Here is a 20,252-nt window from a genome sequence, read left to right on the forward strand (position 1 = left end):
TTTAATAACTAAGTACATACTGAAGTAATGCCAAGGGACACAAAGTACAACTAAACTTGAATCTAACGTTTGTTTTAAAACGTAAATAAATACTTACAGCAAAATATTTTTTAAGTGTCGACTTCAAAACACTATGTGCTATATTATTGACTCCAATTCAAAATACCATGCAGCGAATTGATTAAACAATGGGTATACTACAAAATCTGCATCAATGACTATCCGTATCAACTGTTGATACAAACTTTTGTTGGTTGGTAAATAAAGTTATCTACTCGATAAGCTAACTGCTACCTAACTAGGAGTCGTGAAACCTCCCAAAATTAGGTATAAAATCTATTCAGAAGGTAAAAAAATTGGTAAATAAGGTACATTGAAGTTCACAATTCAAATTAATAAAAGTTAGCTAGTTTTCACAAAACAGCCTCGAGGCACTGAATAGTTCCCATAATATTTTTGGGTGCATTTTCATAAACTTCTATCAAGGAGTATTTTGTAAGTTAGTTTGCACAAGGCTGTACCTCTACCATTGTCACTCTGTAAGTAAAAGCATTTCATTCAACACCCTGAAGTTAGGTTAAAATAGTAAAAAGTTTAAAGAATAAAGTTAACGCCTCTATCACTATCCTCTAACAGGGGTTCAAAAGAATTAGGTGGTAACTATAGTATAAAAGTGTAACTTTCACCCGTTGTTTTAATGGCTTTTCTTCGTATACATTCGCATAGGTACATGCTATGATATTCAACCATCAAGTATAGGTAAGTGTCGTCGATTATAATAATTATAAGCGTACCTATTGATCAGGGAAATGAGACATTGTTGTAAATAGGTATGCAACTCTAAAAAAATAATGTTACCTATTGTGACGGAAGACAAGTTTTCACATGGCACGAGAAGCCAATTACCTGCACTGCATTAATATTATCAGGCGTTATTAAACGCATCGAACGCAATATTAGCGAATAATTAGTTGGGGAAATTTGTGGAGTTGGTCATGCGTGAAACACTTTCGTTTTCTTAGGACACGGGAGACACGTCTACTGGCGGCCGGCGAGTGAACACTCCACTGACTCCACCCCCATAGTGCAGTAGCTTCATGATCGCTCGTAGCGCTCCCTCGTTCAGTCGACAATCGAACTCGTTTCGTGTATCACGTTTTAGTATCATGTAAATATAGTGCGTTGTTATCCACAGTGACTTTACCAACATGCATTACAAGAAGTTTTGTTTTGCTATAACAGCGTTGCTAGTTGTAAGCAACGATGTTTACGGAAAGAAAATAAAGAAAAATAAACGACAAAAAAATCAAGAGGACTCTACTACTATACAACCTAACGTAGTCGCATATTCCTCTTATGGATTTAATGATGTCGGATCTTATGATGGTTTTGTGCCGACCTCGCCGGAGTATTCCAGTTTCCTCAGCGGCGTCAATCAAGAATCTTCAACGAGATTGTATGCTCCGGCTTTTCCGAGCGCTGCTGATTCCACTGGATTTGGCGGTAATTACGGTTCGCAGTCTTTTGATGGACAAACGTACGGTGTAAATGAAGAAGGGGCTGGCCAATCGGGTATGTCACAGTATTCACCTAACTCTATGAATTATATGGCCAGCTCTACTTTCCATACAACTGGCGAGCAAAACAAAAACATTGACTCTGAAGATAATATTAACCAAAAAGCGGAAGAAACAGATTCACCAGTGTATGGCACAAAAATAAATAACGAAAATAGCAGGCATAAAAGCAAAGATATTTTCCAAATTAGTACCTCTGATTTCGGAACAAACAATAACGGGTTCCAAAATCCATCTGATGATAAATATTCTAATATGCATGACGCAAATGCAGATCACATGCAAGAAAGTAAGCCCACGATTAGTGAGTCACAAATTAATTATCAAAGCTCTTATAGTCCAAGTTATTCGCACCAGGACGTAGAAGATTTTGAAAAACTAAACAAACACCCTAGTTTTAACACAGTACTTAATTTTCCAAGAGTTGTCGATTTCACCAATTTGAGCAACAAATATTATCCCACAGAACTTGACACAAGTAAGTTAACATCAGATAGTATGAAACATTCAAATCAACAAATGTCCATGGTTCATTCCCAAATAGATAGCAGTTTTGCAAACACATATAATAACAATAAGTTCGCTGACGGCTCACCAACGTCTTTCGGGAAATATCACAATTTGAAAAACAACGAAGAACCCCCCGAAAATAATATATTTAAGTCAAATTCATATTTTGACCAAGAATATTCAAACAAACATAGTTTTTCACATCATAAACATAATGAACCTACAACCAAAAAACCTGAATTAAAAAAGAAAATTAAACAGAAAACACGGATTTCTGGAAATTATAGTCAAGCTTTTAAGGATTGGAAGGATGCGTCAGCATCGTCCTCCTCGTCTGTTAAAGGTTATGGATATGCAACAAACTACAGCAATATGAACTTTAAATATGATGTCAGTGAACCCAAAAAACCATTTAATCAAGATGAAATCATACCGGCGAGTAGTAATTTAGATTTTTCAAGCTATCAGTATCCTGAAAAAGACTACGGTAACTTCAAGAAATTGCCAGATTTTAATAATGAGGACGAATATCCTAGCGAGTCGTTTTACAAAGAGAAATTTAAATCGAATGACTATTTAAATCAATTTAAAAACTCTTTTACTACAGTACCAACAACTACTGTTTCTTACTGGGGTAACGTTTTTAAAACTGCCGATTATTCTTCCTTCGGAGACCATCCGAAGAAATCTCATTACGGCGAGAATAGTCACGATGATGTAGTGAATATTCCAAAACGGCCACATAAGATAGGTTTTATTAAGAATACACAAATTAGGAATACGCAAATCGATTGGCCACCTTCCCATTTTAAATCACATAAACTAAATAAACCAATACACGATTGGACGAAAGATTTCCTCGACACGAGATATAAATCTGAAGAAGATTTATTGGGTCTTAGGACCCACGACACTTCGCATCCCTCTTATTTACCAACCTTCAAACCCAGTAATAATGTAGTTGACAATGACAACGAGTTCAAGCAACTGGTAGAAAAGTGGAAGCAATCTTACATAAAAACGAAATACAAAGATGTACCAGTTAGAGAATATGAAGGTTACGGATCCGAAGTGAAGCCTTTCCACGTGCCAGTACCGAAACCCTACCCGGTAAGTGAACCATTTAAAACTCTTACTCGTAATTTAATGTAAATGTCAATGTAGTTAAGAATGCTTTAGTGATTACTTTGTGTGTATAATTGAGCAAAAAAGCTATGATATGATGGAATGCGGATCGGAAAAGCAGGCAGCACACGTCGCGCACTAATTTCCTCGGTCTTGGCCAGTAAAATGATGCGCGCGTGCGCCCGGGAGAAATCATGTAATACAATATACTTGATTGGGTTTATCAACTGCACTAGAAATAGTATAACAAAATTGTGTAGCGTTGTTAGCAGTAGTTGTAGGTAATATCTTTGTCTATGAAAAAATCTTAGCACGAACTAAGAAATGGCAAAAGAAATGGAAATTGTTCAAGTACCGATGGATGACTTAACAAGTAGTTAGGAACCTGTAATAAGCTCATCGACCTCCCTGGAGTCACGCTAGATTAGATGCTATTGTGAATAGTGAAAGCTTAACTGGTCAGTTCATGAACGCAAAGAAAATAGGGCTGATACTGCCATTAAATAATGGCACACCGTTTCTAAACTTTGTTTCTTTGTTAGTAAATCCCACTAAAGTCATTGCTCCATAACACACGCGTATCTGTAATCTGCTTGTACGCTGCCTTGAACGTTTTAATAACGCATGGTGCTAAAATAGTAATAGAATAGACTGTGACTCTGAAAATAATGTTTCAAATGTTGAATTAATTGCATATAGTTTTAAAGTTACGTAATCATTTGTATTTATTGATCAAGAGGAGACGCATACTCGGAGCATTAAAAACGAGTGAAATTGAAGCGTGCCGACAACAGCGTTGTTTCACGCGTGCGTACATATTTATTTGTGCGTGTATTTGCAATAATCTTATATTTTGGCACCAATAAAATTTGTCAATTAATAATACTTACCTAGTAAACTTATGAATCTAGACTTAAGAATTAAAGTTTGAACTGTTGAACATTTCTGTTCATTTTTGGGAATGTGATATTGCAACTGGGGCTTTTAATCATGAATCCCAATTATTTATTCTCTTTGAATATACATAATTCAATCTTCCCATTTCTTTAATATTTTGTTTTACGATTTGTTTATCAAGTTCAGCAGGACCCGCGTCACCGAATTCGGCCTACTTCAGAGGGATAGGAAATATCTTGCAAGGTTTTATTATTTAGTAATAAGTGAATAATGAATTAGGATCGCTACTATTATCTTATTATTTTTGCGAATTACTTGCATGCTTATCATCATAAATTACGATATTATTATGATGATTTTTCTTACTTTTAAAACCGATTACAAAACTTCTAACCACAAAGAATACCTCACGGCATGCGGTCATTCACCATAAGATTAATCTATGTATTTATTTAATGCATGGCATGCAACCCTGCGTACGTGGTGTAAAATTTCACTTTTATCATTCTTTTATCCTAAGTTCAATCTTAATATTGTAATTGCTTGTAAATTGCTTAATTATAGCATAATAATTATACAAAAAATATAGAATATAGGATCGTCAGAATTAACGTTCAAAAAAGCACCTATCTATCTTTTACGTTATGCGAATTGTCAGGCATTTAAAGAATTATTATATTTTGTAGACGTAGGACAGGTAAAATTATTTAAATAGTTCCCACCTTGCGTGTTAATAAGTGAAATTTTGAAATAATAAGTTGTATAGCATAAAAAATATTTATTAGGTTATGTGTTCAGAATAATATGCCACCGAAACATTAGTATTAGACTGCTTATTAAATTGGGGAGCGCAGGTCGTCATGGTGTCATTGTCCGCATTTAAACTAAGAATATAGTGTAGTAGAACATAGTAGGATCTGTAGCGGCAAAATGCACTTGCAGATAGAAGTGCCGCACCCGGTAATAGTTCCGGTGCCGCGTCCATTCCCGGTGCGAGTGCCTATCTCTAGGCCGGTCGCGGTGCCCGTGCTGCGAGAGCTCACTGTGCCCATTGAGAAGCCGGTGCCATATCCTGTCTACAAAAATGTTCCTTACCCTGTAGTGAAGCCCGTCCCAGTGCCTGTTGAAAAAGAGGTTAGTGCCTGTCGATGTCTCTGACAAATGCCTCAACGTCATCGTGCGGTGTGCGACAACTGAATACTCACGTACCTATGTTCGTACGTGTCAATGAGAGGACGTGGCGAGTTGCCACATTTACGCAACAATATTGCAATCAGTTAACGATCGACAAGTAGCATTGCCATCAGGAATCAACAAACCAGTTAGTGCGAACTCTGGGCGGGTTCCTATCATTTATCGCTGGACTCACGAGTTAACTTTGCATGTTGGGTATCTATCTAATTGATCTTTTCACCGATATTGTAAAACATTATATCGGGCTTGCTGCATGCTGACTCAATAATTATTTCCTTCGTAATAGTAGTGTACAGCATGTAAATTACATGGAGCGAGTAAAGAAGATTTGTAGCTACCATTTTGCACCTCAAGATAAGATCACCTAGGATAGTATTTTTTTATTCCAGTATGGTTTAAATTTAAATGGAAAAACTTATGTGACGTGTAATTCAGGTGGCAGTTCCAGTAGAAAAACCTTATCCAGTACATATCCCGTATGTACGACCAGTGTTCCATCACACGAAGCCGGTGCACGAGGATGTGGATGAAGATGATTACCCGCGTAGACCGGAGGTCAAGAAACCTTCGCAATATAAGAAGAGACCAGTCTATGGGTAAATATTATGGCTAATTAGAACTGGTAAAATAGTGACTAGCCAGTGAAATTCTTTTTTTGTAGGACTTTGACAAAGATTTATGGTTTGGTCGACATGAATAGATTACATTAACACGCTAGGCGATTGATTAAATCATATTTAACATAATTATGCAAATTTGCGGGCAGTTACGCGTATCGGCAACGCACGTAAGGTGCGAGTGAAGTTCACAGACTTCTTGACATGTTTTGTGTTCGCAGCTCACGCAATAGAACGCGGCGGCCGTCCCGGGCAAGTTACCAGGACCGTAATAGGAGGCGGTGGCCGGAACGACGTCGGCCTTCCAGCTATCATTCAGATTATAGACATAGTTCTAGACCTAACGGATATCAGCAGTCGCCGCCTTACAGGCATCACGACTTCGACCACGAAGTAGATGAAGATGAACATGACGGATTTGCCGCGTATTGTCGGAAAACCGGCAACTGCTGAAAGTAAAACGTTATCTTATTCCTATTGCAGTGAACAAAGACTGTTATGAAAGTAAAGTGTTGCTCATTAGCAATTATTCTAAGCATTTTGTGAGTAATTAAGTCCTAATAATTGCATTTGTAGATTTTGTTTCATATTTGGATGATTTGTTTTCATTCTCAGAAACTGAAAAAGCAAAATACATGTCATGAACATCAAGACATGAATGATGCTTACTCTCTATATCTTTTGTTTAGCAATTAAGTTTTCTTAATATGGAAAATCACTGTGCCAAATATTCTATTGTTGTTAGATACTAAACTTTATTTGTTTATTTTTGAACTTATGTTTAAGAAATTATTGTTTCTTGTTTGTATAGTAGTTGTAATATTTATCGAGTAGCCAGTAAACAATTAAAAACAAAAAGTGTTTTTGTCTGTTAGTAAATTACTAAGCGTTTTTTCTAACACTTCCTCGGAAAAGATGCAATTAAATTCAAGTAAAGATTGAAGCGGTGATTGCTAGTAACAATTTCATAGTATTTATGTGGTGTAGATATACGTGTATAGTTGAGAAGATCAGTCAGTTTCGCATGGGCGCCCGCTTTTACTAACGCTTCGATAAGCAGAATGCGCCTGCACATTAGCAAAGAGAAATATTACGCTTCACACTCACAGTTTATTGTTCGCATTTAAAAGATTCATATCTCAATCAGTTTTATAAGAATAATGAGATGATTTTAATATTTGTTACAGGTATTCAAAATATTTTTATGAGATCACAGATTTCGCTTTAAAAGATAATAACAGTCGTAGAAAGTATCTAATTTGCTTCTTTAGTATAAATTATTATCAGTTTACTGCTTTTAGCAACTGTGGATCAAATGTGGATATTTTCGATAACAGCACCTTACCTAATACCATACAAGTCTGCTACAGTGGGAAAAATTCTTCAAGTAGTTGCATATTTAATAAGGTTGTTGACGAGATTGCTGTAACTTAACACAACATTTGAAAAGAAATATTAACTTGATGTACTGAACCGAACTGATTTTGTAACTAGTCGACCTAAACTGAACTCATTTAGAAAGTATATTTTAATAGCACTTATTCAAACTAACAAAATCATGAAAAGAAGAGACGAGAAAAAAAAACTGTTGTATCCAAAGGACAAGGAAGCTATAGAGTTCGTAACGTAAGTATATTGTTACTTCATCGTCTGATAAAGATTTTTGAGACACGTTTTCTTTAGAGCAAACGCGAGTTTCACTACTTACGCAAGTTCCAGTATGAAGTCTAAAGTAAAACATCTCATGTGAAGATTGTATCAATGTGGGCTGAATATAGTCTGACACACTTAACATGCTAAACAATACCTAAGTTGTTGCGAAAAATTTAATACAAAATATAGCTTTTGTCAAGTCTTGGGATTACATAGTTGCAAGTAGGTAGATATAATTGGGTGGGCTCACAGCCGAGTTATTGTCATAAAATCGTTGCAACTTTTCAAAAACACTGCAACTGGATCCTTCTTAAATACGCTCCTGTAATAACTTTTATGAGGCCATTTACAGCTACTACTTATTCAATAATTATCTGCTCTCCAAAGTACATTTCGCACCGTTCATAATCAAATATTAACGTCATCTTGAATTACAAGAAATCATACGTAACCTAATTGCCTGCTTATATAGTAGAGACTAGAGAGTCATGCACAATATTTGTTTTTCCGAGAATCTGTACGTTATTTCATGCTTAAAAATCAGTTAACTAATCATTAGGTACTAAGATTATGCTCTACTTAAAATTGGTGGGTATTACCCATTAGTTGCTCTTTTAAACTTAGGTCAATTTGCATTGCTTTTTTTTTTGTCAATTACACCTGTAATCAGCAGCAGTACACGTAGCACATGTAGAGCTGCTCTTTGGTAAGTAAAGTTTGGATATATTTAGAATATATTTTCAACAAAATAGCAAGTAGGTAGTAGGGTGACATTCCGTTGCAGTAAAATATTAAACATATAAGTACTTACATATCCCTATAGCCAGTCTATCGAAGTGTCTATTCACTGATTCAAGTATAGAGGGAAATTTGAGTATCCAAAAAACTGGGTAAATATCTAGATTCTAGAGCTTAAACCGTGGGAAACAATAAGCAGACTGCCTTATTCGACAGTAAGTTGGTGCGCGCAGGTGCAATTGCTCTCATAATTGCGGCAGGCGATTACGAAGTGCTCTATCTAAATAAAGTAAATAACATTCACCGCATTGTTCAGGGACAGCGGTTCGTGGTCACGATTAAACTTATTTCTAAAATGGTCGGCATATTAATTAGCGTGGGTGAACTATAATTTTGTTTAATTTACTGTAAGAGGGAACTCTACTAACATTTTTTTTTCTTGCGGGGCTCTGTGTATTGTGAGTACGGCTTATGACGTTATTCGTGCTTACACTCTAAATAAAAGTTGTGAAAAATTGTGTTTTAAGTGCGATTACCTCTGACTTCACCAATATTGCCTTTTGCCTTTTCTAACTAATTGGCTGCGTTTTAAAAAATAACTAAGTTGTCTAGCAAATATTTTCGTTCTGATTGCATTCATACTTACATTATAAATAAAATGTATTTTAATTTTAAATTAGCTAAACATTGAATTGATTTAAGTACAAGTACTTTGTTACGGATAAATATTATAAAATGAAAAATAGTAGGCGGTGTTATTGCAGTAGATAGTATTTTAAACAAGCCTGAATAAAACTATAAATTTGCCCGTTTAAATCAACCGACCCGATTTTAATACATACCTACATATTTTTATAATATCAACTTTAAGACAAATAATTTGAACACATTATTAATGCATTGTACTTGGCTGGCCGTAGGATTGTGGAAAAACATCCTAAAGGTAAAATAATAAACAGGTACCTAAGCCCATGATAATATCCATCAGTGTTATTTAATACCTTTTTTGAATGAAGCAATATTAAACACTAGATGATGAGGAAAATACTATAATAACAGGTAACAGTTAGAGTACTAATAAATACTCGTAAAACAATAATATGTTTTAGAATAACAGCGATATATTTTATTTTTGTGCTGTAAAACAATTTCACTGTAACATTAAAAATAAAATTTATTACGACAGGATGACCCAAGCTTTCATTTGTTACGCCATGTTATTACATCCAAAATACATTAAAACCAAAGTCAAAATTAAAAAATACTTTTACAACCTCGCTACAACATTGAGCTACTGTATGCTAAAATTATATTTAAATTGAATCGTCGATGTTAGACAAACATACATGCTTACAAATAAATTATTAGTACTGTGAACTGCAGGTACAAGGCAGATGTAGAGTTTCAACATTACCGTTGTTTCCTTAACGTTAGTTGGCTGAAGGCAGTGGGCAATGCATTTTATTTTTTATTTATTTTCATAGTTTACACTATACAGAGCTGTATAAAGGCGGACTTAATGCTCATCTATGGTATTTAATGTTCTGTGTGATATTCTTGTCCAAACATCATTCTAAATAAATTTCCTGGGGCACAAGCCGTTTGAAGAAAACCAAATATAAGTACGGATGCAATGCAAGAAACATTTTGTGCATACGCCATATTCTAAAGAAAGAGGGATTTTCCAAAGTGGAAAGCGACTACGGGAAATATAGTCGTGTACCTACAAGGTAATTTGTCAATTTTACTCCATTGTTAAATTGACTATTTTATGGGCTTGCAATCCCCATAAATATACTTAATTTTGGTTCTTTCTAGAAAATGAATCACCACGACATTATATTCAGACTATTTTAATTAAGGAAATAGCGTTTACCTTTCCAACAAGTATATTGAAAAAAATGGCGAGGTGCAAAATAATCCTATGTATACATATTACATGCAATTTAATGATTTATACTTGATCTAATGGATTTTCTTGTTGATTAAACTTGGTGCTATAAATCGATTTTGTGTTATGTATATATTAACAATTTTGTAATTAGTAGAAAAAACAATGAAAATGTACAATAGGAAGTTAGCGTAAATGAAAAGAAAAATGATGTTACGCTATTATACTGAAACTAGGTAACACCGTACAAGCAGTGAATCGAATCGGACGTCCATTATAACTGATGTATTACCTTTTCTGTCGGGTGGTTGACACATTACACACATATCATATGGGACAGATCGCAGTATTCGCAGTAGCTTTTGACACTTTTGAATGACAGTAAATTAACACAATCGCTTCATTCGTGGGTAAAAATGTAATCGGTCTGGCTGAATGGACGACGGATGTACTGGTCACGGGGATGGGCCTTGAATTACCTATCCGAGTCGAATTCACAACATTGCGCTCTCGCAATCACCGACTGTTTATACACATGACATAGTAATAGGTGGTAATAGTGGTACGACCATCAGCTTTGTATATGCGATCTCTTCAATTACATTTTAATCTAAACTATAGATTTCCTTCCATCGGTATAAATAATTTCTTTTCTAAAGTTTGAATCTATTTCCATTACAGTTATACTGTAAAATGTTTGAACAAAAACTATTGTATTGAGAAGTTGTTAAGAGTGTATAAAAGCTTTCGAGGTCTCGAACTGTGTTTAGTCTGTCTGCGCGGTGCCGTGTAACCGGTCGTGGACTGATTGACCCCACTACCTTCGACTGTTTTACTTAAACACTTCTCACCTAGATCACACGTAAGTTTATAAACTTATTTATTACTAGTGATAGCCTGCTCTAGATTCATATCGTTATACATTGTACTTACATCCATGACTTTATTTAGGATAATAGGTTTATGGAAATAATTAAATAGGTGATCGTGACAAGGATTCCTTTGGCAAAGTGGACTAAAGATTATAAATAAGTAGTGCAACATTCGTATTTGAAAATGTGATATTATTAAACGAGGAGATTTTTAATATGTAGAGTTCTGTCTATAATGCAAATAAGGTTACTTGATATGATATTACTTGATAGGAATACCTTTGAGTCTTTGAGGCTTTTTTTGTTATAGGTACCAGTGCTCCAGATAAATAAGTTAAAGGAGTTTTCCATTTAAAACAAGTTGTTTGTTATTGATTCATTGTAGAGCGTGTGTAAATTAATTAAAACTATAGTTTAATTTTTAATTGCATCCGCGTTTATATCTCTCCCTAAACTCAAATTTTAGATTTTTAAAGATAATTATTTTTAATAGATTTCAACTGTAGGTACAGACTATGTAACAGACATATGATATATGTCTGTTTCAGTAGATAATAGTAGTAATAAGGCCTTTGTAAATTATAGCGATTGAAACAATGTGTTCAAAGTAAAGCACTAGTGCCTATATTATGATTTTTTTCATAGAAGTATTTATGTTGGACAAAGTATGAACACAAAAACCACCAAGCATTGCGCAAACGTCTAAATATTTTATAAACTTGAGTATTTTAGGCACTACTAGACAACGTAATGCATCATTAATGATATAAAAACACAGTTGTTCACCTATTCACTGCGTGGAAAATGATCGGGTATGACGGAAGCTAATGTAAAGACGAGTGGGGAATTCCGTTGTCATTGGCGGCAGAGCAGATGATTATAATTTTTGCTACAAACAAACATTGCTTTGAACTTTCGGCTCACTAATAATGCTAAAATACTGGTCGATTTATGAATGAGTGTCACATAAATCATTAAAATTAGAATAATATCATAAAACCGGGGCTTAAAACAGGTTTCTTGGGAAAAGGTTGACTAACCTGCCATTTTATTAATCTTATCAAATGTAAGATTTTGAAGTGTGTGCAATAAAGACAGTAGGAATTGTTTAAATAACAGGACAGTCTTCACAAATGTGTCCTTGAATATCTACTCGAACTATCATTTAACTTAAAAATAGGGATGTTATAAAATAAGGTTGATAAATAATAGTGAAAACATATAATATAGCATTGTTTCTGAATAAATAGGTTCCCTTGGTTCTAAGAAATGTTGGACTTGTGTGTTGTGGTTGTAAACCTGTAATTGAATAATTAAGCACGACTTTTTCTTGGAAGCCGTGCGAGCTCAAATGTTTCTTTGGCACAACTCGCTGCTCAGATTAATCTTAATTAATGCGCGTTCGTTCGACGTGATAGATGGCTGATAAAAATTCAGTAGAAACTCTGGTTGACAATCCATGACTCTTAGATCTTCAGTCGATTAAACGCGAGAACTAAAAAAAGGGTTTGTCGATCGACTACCATTCAAAAATACTAAGAATATTTTATATTTTTTTATAATTGACGGATTTGAATCACTTAAGTATCAAGATTCAATCGGTTTCGGACTGATTAATGAGATATATCCATATAACCGAAGTACTTATTGCCTCAATAGTTATTGCCTATGTCTCTAGAAACTTTATAATTAGCGTCTTGAGTTTTAATTTGAATGTAATCAACTTCTTTATACAGGAAACGCCTCACAACAATAGACATTATGTAAAATAAAGAACACTTATACGTGTATATTATCGTATAGATTTATTACAACGGTTTACGCAATTGCCATTAAACCGACTCCATGATCATCAGTTCGTTAACGCTGATGTATCTATTAATGAGTTTTCTGACGATCATGACCGGTTATTTTTAATCCATTACATCGAGACCACCGGTAAACCTTGAGCGAATTGTCGCAAAAAACAAGTGACCCACCACATTCTCTCGCCTTACCGTATATACCTGCATATAAAGTGCGTCTGTCTTGAATCGGAAGTAAACATACACACTCATAAAAAACTTGAATTCGCGTAGGTGTATGTTTCACACAAGTGCCGGTACAAGTTTGTAACGTTTTATTAACCACATGATGTTCCTTTTATTTATATTTACGTAAGTCGTCACAGTTCCCAAGCCATCCGAATACATAACAAGCTCGATCTACTCGATAAGGAAGAATTCTATAGCCGACTATGTCGTTTCTCAATAATAAGATCAACTCATCTGCAAAAACGTGAGCCAGCTGTTATTATGGAGTTTGAAAGATGCTCCGCTTCACAATACAGCCATTACTGAGTTACAAAACCTCACTGCAGTGAATACAATCGTCACCATTCAAAAATACCTAGCGCTTTATTTAATTAAGAAAATTCTTTTGTTCATAATAATTAAAAAATGCATCACGAGGTTTATTAGGTAACAGGCCTATTCATCTTATAAATAATAGAACGTAATAATTGTTTACACTTTAGTATAAAATATCAGGCAAATAAATGCCTCATAAGTACATATATTTACGCTTTCATAAAAAAGATATACCTAAGTTAAATAATATCACACTGAAAGCTATACGCACCTAAATTACATATAAAACTGCTTGAAAATTTGGTCTGTCATGCTAATATTTGATAGAAATGCAGTTAAAAAATATTGTTCGCAGTAAAGGAAAGTGATGCTTTCTGACTTTCAAATTAAAAATTCTTAGTACGTAGCAGACTTTTGAGGAAGCCCATATCGCAGGTATTATAAGCAATAATAAGTATCATGACCAAGTATTTAATTAATGCAAATATCTGCAACCGGAACACAATAGTTATCGAACCTTTATAACCTTGAATATTACTGGTAGGCTATAATTGCTGTATGTAATTAAATGTATATTTTTTTCAGAATAACCATGAGGGCAGTTAGTTTAGTTGTAGCCCTCGCGGTTGTCACGGTGTGCCAAGCCGCCACACCACAGCTACGATTCGCATGGAAAGAAATGGACTTCACTTGGGACTCACCAGAGGCAAGGGAAAATGCCATCAAAGAAAAGAGATACATTCCCGAAAACAATCTTCCGTTAGGATTAGCTCATTGGAGGAATAAAATGTTCGTTAGTGTACCCAGATGGAAGGCGGGCGTCGCTTCTACCTTGAACTACATAGATCTGGATGGGCCACAAGACCAGCCGCTAAAGCCTTACCCATCTTTCAAAGATAATTTTGTTTCTGATTCTGCAACTGAGCTTCCTTCTAACAGTTCTCTAATTTCTGTGTTCCGAGTGTATGTTGACGCATGTGACAGACTGTGGATGGTCGATACAGGATTGGCTGACATTTTAGGTAAGCATTTTATGAACCTAATTTTGAATTCTAGATTCGTAACAATATATTATAATACTAGCTGACCCGCGCAACTTCGCTTGCGTCCAATAAGAGAGAATGGGTGAAATTTTTCCCCGTTTTTGTAACATTTTTACTGATACTCGGCTCCTTTTGGTCGTAGCGTGATGATATAGAGCCTATGTCCTTTCTCGGGTACCAAAGTATCTCCATACCAAATTTCATGCAAATTGGTTCAGTAGTTTAGGCGTGATTGAGTAGCAGACAGACAGACAGACAGACAGAGTTACTTTCGCATTTATAATATTAGTATGGATATGGATTTGGATTATTATCTGGTTAGATTAGTTTTATATGTATGTTTAAATCAGAAAAACATGCACCAATAAGTATTGAACTTCATATCATTAGATCTAAAGGTAGGCCAAAGCCACAATACAAGCACAAATGCTTGAAGGTATAAAAAGGTACATATATATGTAGGATCGGCGGACTAAAGAACATAAATCAAAAAATTCTTATTTTTAATTATTATTTTTTTATTAGGTAGGTCTCTCGACTTCAAATAATTCAATACGCCATCTGACTAAAGCACTTAAGTCCCTGAGAAATAATTCCCAGCATACTAAGTGGTGTACCTTATCAGCCTCGCACAATTTGAAAATTCCAAGACTGAATAAAAAACGTTTTTTATTGTTCCTGTAAAGTTCGACTTTTTGACTTATGTTCTTTAGTCCGCCGATCCTACATATAAAACCTATATAGTTATGTACACGGAATAATTACGTAAGTATAACGTTTGACCGGTTCTTACACAGTAATAATAATTGCCCTTACCTATAACATCCTGAAGCCAGATCAGATTAAATGATTTTATCTAGAACTAATTGGACATCGTTGGCATAATATATGCAAGAGATAAGGTGAACAATAAAGGAGTTCGCAATTAGGTGTAGAAAATGATCCAGAAAAATCAAACGTAAATAACGCACTTGTCATGTATCTATCACTATCATGGCTAATCAAATTAGCTGATTTTATATTGTTAGGCAGTGTCATAAATTATTGATAAGAAGCTTTTAATTTTGAAAAATAAACAGACGAAACAAACAAATTTGTAATTTACTTCTAGAAGAAAACAAGAAAAAAAGCAACAAATGTCCATTCATACCAATTTTTCGCGTGTAGGTATTCAATTGAGCCGATTAAGAAGTGGCGCTAATCCTTGATAAATGGTAAATATTTGTTTGCCATTGTCATTTGAGTTTTTTTCAACACTGTAATTCCTATTGTTCCAAAGCTTCAGGAAATTAATCACATGCAGTGAGCCTCTTTTTTATTTCTGCGGTAAACACAATGATATATTTTTTGCTTGTATTAAAATAACATTTAAGTACGTGAGACGTCAAATATTAACTAGGTACATTCCCAATTGAAGGCCTACCAATGTAAGATATACTACCTACCTACTTATCATATCATGGTTTAGTTCTTAACATAAATAAATAACTAATTATTCAGGAATCTAGTTCAAATCGTGATTGTCTGGCATGGCTTTGAAATAATAAGTTTATTGCCTAGGTTACGTCGACATAGTTTATATTATTCTTCAATATTTATCCATTCAAGCACCTACACATGAGAATACCTTTCGTTGTATTAGTATAGAAAACACTCATATTCAGCCTTTTAGAAGTTTTAACTTAGGATTTTTTTTCAAGGCAATGGAAACCAGGTCACCGGACCTTCAATTGTCATCTTTGATTTGAAGACCGACCAACTGATCCATCGATATTCTTGCAAAACTGGGGATTTGAAAGAAGACTCTTTCTTTGCCAACATTGTAAGTAAATAATTTTTTTTTTTATTAAGTATAATTCTCTTCGAAACACTTTTTTGTATGTTATCACTACCGTAATAAACAATTAATTGCATCCTAAAACAATATTTTCAGATTGTGGACGTCACTAAAGACACCTGTGACGATGCATACGCATACATCCCTGATTTAGGTGGCTACGGAGTTGTGGTATACAGTTTGAAACAAGATGACTCTTGGCGAATCTCTCATCATTACTTCCACTTCGAACCTTTGGCTGGAACCTACAACGTTAGCGGCATCGAGTTCCAGTGGACCGATGGAGTGTTTGCTCTTTCGTTGTCTGAACCCAGAGAAGACGGGTTAGTAAAACTTGTTTGATAAAAATGTTAAATGTAATACTAACCTTCATGTAAATGCTAATTGTATTAATTTGTACATAAATTAGCCTTGTAATAATCAAAGCATATAACTCGGCATTTATTTAATTATCATGATTGCATTTTTTAAATAGTAATAATACATGATATTATGTTAGAGGCACAAAAATAATATTATCTAATATTATAGTTTCCATAACCGACAGTATATTAACGACCGTCGTGTAATGCAGTGAATTATTTTAATAAAATTATCATAAGTTGAATCGTGAGAGAGGTAAGACGTGTGATTAAAAGATTTAAGAGCACATGATGTTCGACACTGACCTCAAAATACATAAAAGCTCGTTTGAGACCGAGGTCACTCAGCTGAACACTCTTTAGTTCATCTAGCGACTAATTAGGAAATTTTCGCATTGTGTGTCGAATTTGCGAAATCCATTCACAATAGCGAATTGTTTCAATTAATTACAGGTATAGAACGATGTTCTTCCATGCATTCTCTAGCACCAAGGAGTTCTGTGTGTCGACCGAGTTGCTGCGCAATTATAACAGCATAGACAAGAACGAAGCCTTCCATGATTTCAAGGTTTGAATGCTAACATCCCCGTTACTATGTATTCGTGTTGAATTATTTATTAACAAGATAGCACCACATTTCAATCACGTATGACTTGCTATGTGAAACAAACATAAGTAGCTCGTTCACATCTTGCGGTTTACTAGTCAAATTATTTCTCTTATGAGTAAACTTGTTTCGCAATTTTTTTTTGCGTCTCAAAATTTGTAAACACTCATTATTTTCACTCCCTTATATACATATGTTATTCTTTTTGTTATTCAGCTCTTGGGAGACAGAGGTCAGAACACACAGTCTGCTGCTAGCTCCTACGATCCCAAAACACAAGTGTTGTTTTATACACAGGTAAATATTTGACATGTTAATAAAATCTGTTCTTATAACTTATTTTATTTTCATTGTTTGTTTTTATAATTTATGACAATGATTATTGTCAGTCATTTCAAATTGAGGAAACGTTACTTATTTCATTTGTTTGCCAAGGTCTTATACCAGGTATATTTAATTTATTCATTTAGGTACATGAGTTTCCAGAGTCATTGCACAATAATACGGTTAAACATACAAATGGAAAACAATTGCAGGAAATATCGACTGCAGGAATTTGCGTGAAATAGGTTGACGTTCACTATAAAAACATAAAGAAATAGCCTTCATATAACAATAATATCGAATGCCAAACATTCACAGAGCAAAGCATTCATTCTATATTTACTTTACCATACAATAAAGACTGTAACCTTCGAACGGTGCACCTACACACTGACAATGGGCGACACTTATCAAGGAAGAAATAAACAAATGAATTTATATCTAAATTCGGTAATGGGTAAACTGTTGTTTTAGTGGGTGTTATAAAGACCCCCACACTCGTTAGTGTGTTACAGTGAGCTTAATGATGTCATTATTGTGCATTGATAATAATAATCTTTTTACTGATCTCGTTACCTTAGAGACTCCGTAAACAACCCAAAATGTGTTGTTTTGTGTGTACCCTATCAAATAAATAAATGAATATTTTGTTAAACGAGTTCTAAAAGCTCATCAACTATGTACATGTATGTAAAATTTGTGTCCATTTTTTACTTAGGACTTTTCGTAACAAATATTTTTGTTAAAACTAGTGCAAAGTAACTATTTAGGTAAACTTAGTTTAAGTCTTTGCGATATAAGTGAGCATACACCTACTGTTTATTAATAACTGGTGTCATGTTATTTTTCAGGTGAATCGTGACGGTGTCGCATGCTGGAACACAAACAAGCCTTACACAATAGACAACAACGCGCTGCTATTTAGCGACCCTGTACTATACGAGTTCCCCAATGATTTGAAGGTATTCACCATTATTAAAACAATTATACACTTTTTGCATTGCATGAGTTTATGATTCATGCAATGCAAAAAGTGCCGATTTTTGGTTTTTCACACTATCCAATAATCGGTACTTTTGGAAAACAAATGTGATTATTGAAAATTTTTCTTATTTATTTCGCAAGCATTGTAAACTAGTTAAAAAAAATTACGTACTTAATATTATATAAAATATTTTTTTGAAATTTATAAGAATGATGATTTACCGCCAATTATTTTTTTCAGGTTGACGATGAAGGAGTTCTATGGGTGCTCGTAGACAAGCTGCCCAGGTTCATCTACAGGACGCTAGACCCTAACATTATCAACTACAGCATTTACAGTATCAACACAACTGAGGCTATTCAAGGAACAGCCTGCCAATAATTTTAATACAAACCTTTTTGGCGCACAAAGAAGGGACAGTAAAAAAGATACTATTTATATCCTGATAAAATCTACGTTGAAAAGTTGTCGTTACAAATTTATAAGTCGTGCCGCAAAATATTTTAATTTATCAATCTTTCAGCTTTGACTGAGCCTCAATCATTGTTTTATTTGGTTTGCTTTGTCAAATGTAGTCCATATCCTATTAGTTCTAGCAAAACTACCTGTATTATCAACATTCCTATCTTGGGTGCATGCATTGTGCTTCAAATAATTTTATGAATACTTCCTATGGCGGTAGAGATACTAAAATGAGTTGTTTGAGCATGACCGTAATCGGTGCGATAGTATTGTAAATTCACGGCACTGTGCACTCACCGATAAGGCTTTTTAAACAAATTTCTTTGTAAAATAATATATTTTAGAAGAGAAGTAGGTAACTATAAAATAGCGGAGTGCTAAAACGTTGAGTGGCTCGTAAAGGAAGCTTGACTTTTTAGTTATCAACCAGACGTTGCTATGAGTATGTTCTTGGATTTTATAGTGATACCATTAAACGATTCACTTTCGGTCTCCCGATCATCAATCACTTACAGAATGAAGCAGTCAGTAACCAATTACTTAAATAGTATTACTTCAATAAACAAACGCATGAGTCTTGTTGTTACCGATAACGATCAAATATTGAAAAGATGATGCAACAAATATTGATCGTCAAGAAATAATAATTTGTTCTTTAAAAATTGTTTCATGTAGTATTTGGTTATTTTTCAACATAAGCAATGGCGTATTTGTTTATACGATTGATAGGTAGGTATGCGGCGAAAATTATAAAGAGCTTTTTATGTCTACGTTTTTAAATGTACAATATCATCTACTAACCGGATTTTATACTATATCAGTGATCTCTAAGAATAGAAATAAAAAGAACGATCACAATTCATTGTTACACGAAGAGTATTTATGAGAGTTTTGTCAACGATCATGCGAAAATAGCCGCGTCGTTTTGTTTTTGTTAGATAAACGATAAGAGTACAAATTATATAACACCTAAGGTCATTAGTAATAAAATAATTAAAGATCAAGGTTTGTTTTTAATTTCTGTTCTTTTGATGACCCCCTGAGAAGCCGCAACCTTCGGTGACCTTTTCCCGAAATGGCTACTGATTGAAGCACGCATCTAGCATCCAGACAAATGAAATAAAGTAACATTTCATTCAGTACTTAGGTACTTGTGTATTTTGAAACATCTACAAGATGATTGAACGCTACGGTTTTCGAGTAATATGTT

At 34.4% G+C, this 20,252-nt stretch overlaps 2 protein-coding genes across 3 annotated transcripts; both read left to right on the forward strand.

The window, feature by feature from the left end:
- The first annotated feature begins 1,044 nt into the window (after nt 1-1,044).
- Nucleotides 1,045-6,778, forward strand: LOC142973048 (uncharacterized). 2 transcript variants are annotated; one of them, XM_076114588.1, is made up of 4 exons: nt 1,045-3,197; nt 5,052-5,243; nt 5,739-5,899; nt 6,142-6,778. In XM_076114588.1, the coding sequence occupies exons 1-4, from the start codon at nt 1,209-1,211 to the stop codon at nt 6,371-6,373; spliced, it is 2,574 nt and encodes an 857-aa protein (XP_075970703.1). In that variant the 5' UTR covers nt 1,045-1,208; the 3' UTR covers nt 6,374-6,778. The 2 variants fall into 2 exon arrangements, with proteins under 2 accessions (XP_075970703.1, XP_075970704.1); XM_076114589.1 differs by lacking the exon at nt 5,052-5,243 and having other exon boundaries at nt 1,047-3,197.
- Nucleotides 6,779-10,909: 4,131 nt separating this feature from the next.
- Nucleotides 10,910-20,046, forward strand: LOC142973049 (L-dopachrome tautomerase yellow-f2-like). Its single transcript, XM_076114590.1, has 8 exons — nt 10,910-11,064; nt 14,008-14,444; nt 16,166-16,287; nt 16,399-16,625; nt 17,118-17,232; nt 17,488-17,568; nt 18,447-18,557; nt 18,821-20,046. Exons 2-8 carry the CDS (start codon nt 14,015-14,017, stop codon nt 18,959-18,961), a joined length of 1,227 nt encoding a protein of 408 aa, XP_075970705.1. The 5' UTR covers nt 10,910-11,064; nt 14,008-14,014; the 3' UTR covers nt 18,962-20,046.
- The last annotated feature ends 206 nt before the right edge of the window (nt 20,047-20,252 follow it).

This window comes from Anticarsia gemmatalis, chromosome 5 (genome assembly GCF_050436995.1).
Source record: "Anticarsia gemmatalis isolate Benzon Research Colony breed Stoneville strain chromosome 5, ilAntGemm2 primary, whole genome shotgun sequence".
NCBI lineage: Eukaryota > Metazoa > Arthropoda > Insecta > Lepidoptera > Erebidae > Anticarsia > Anticarsia gemmatalis.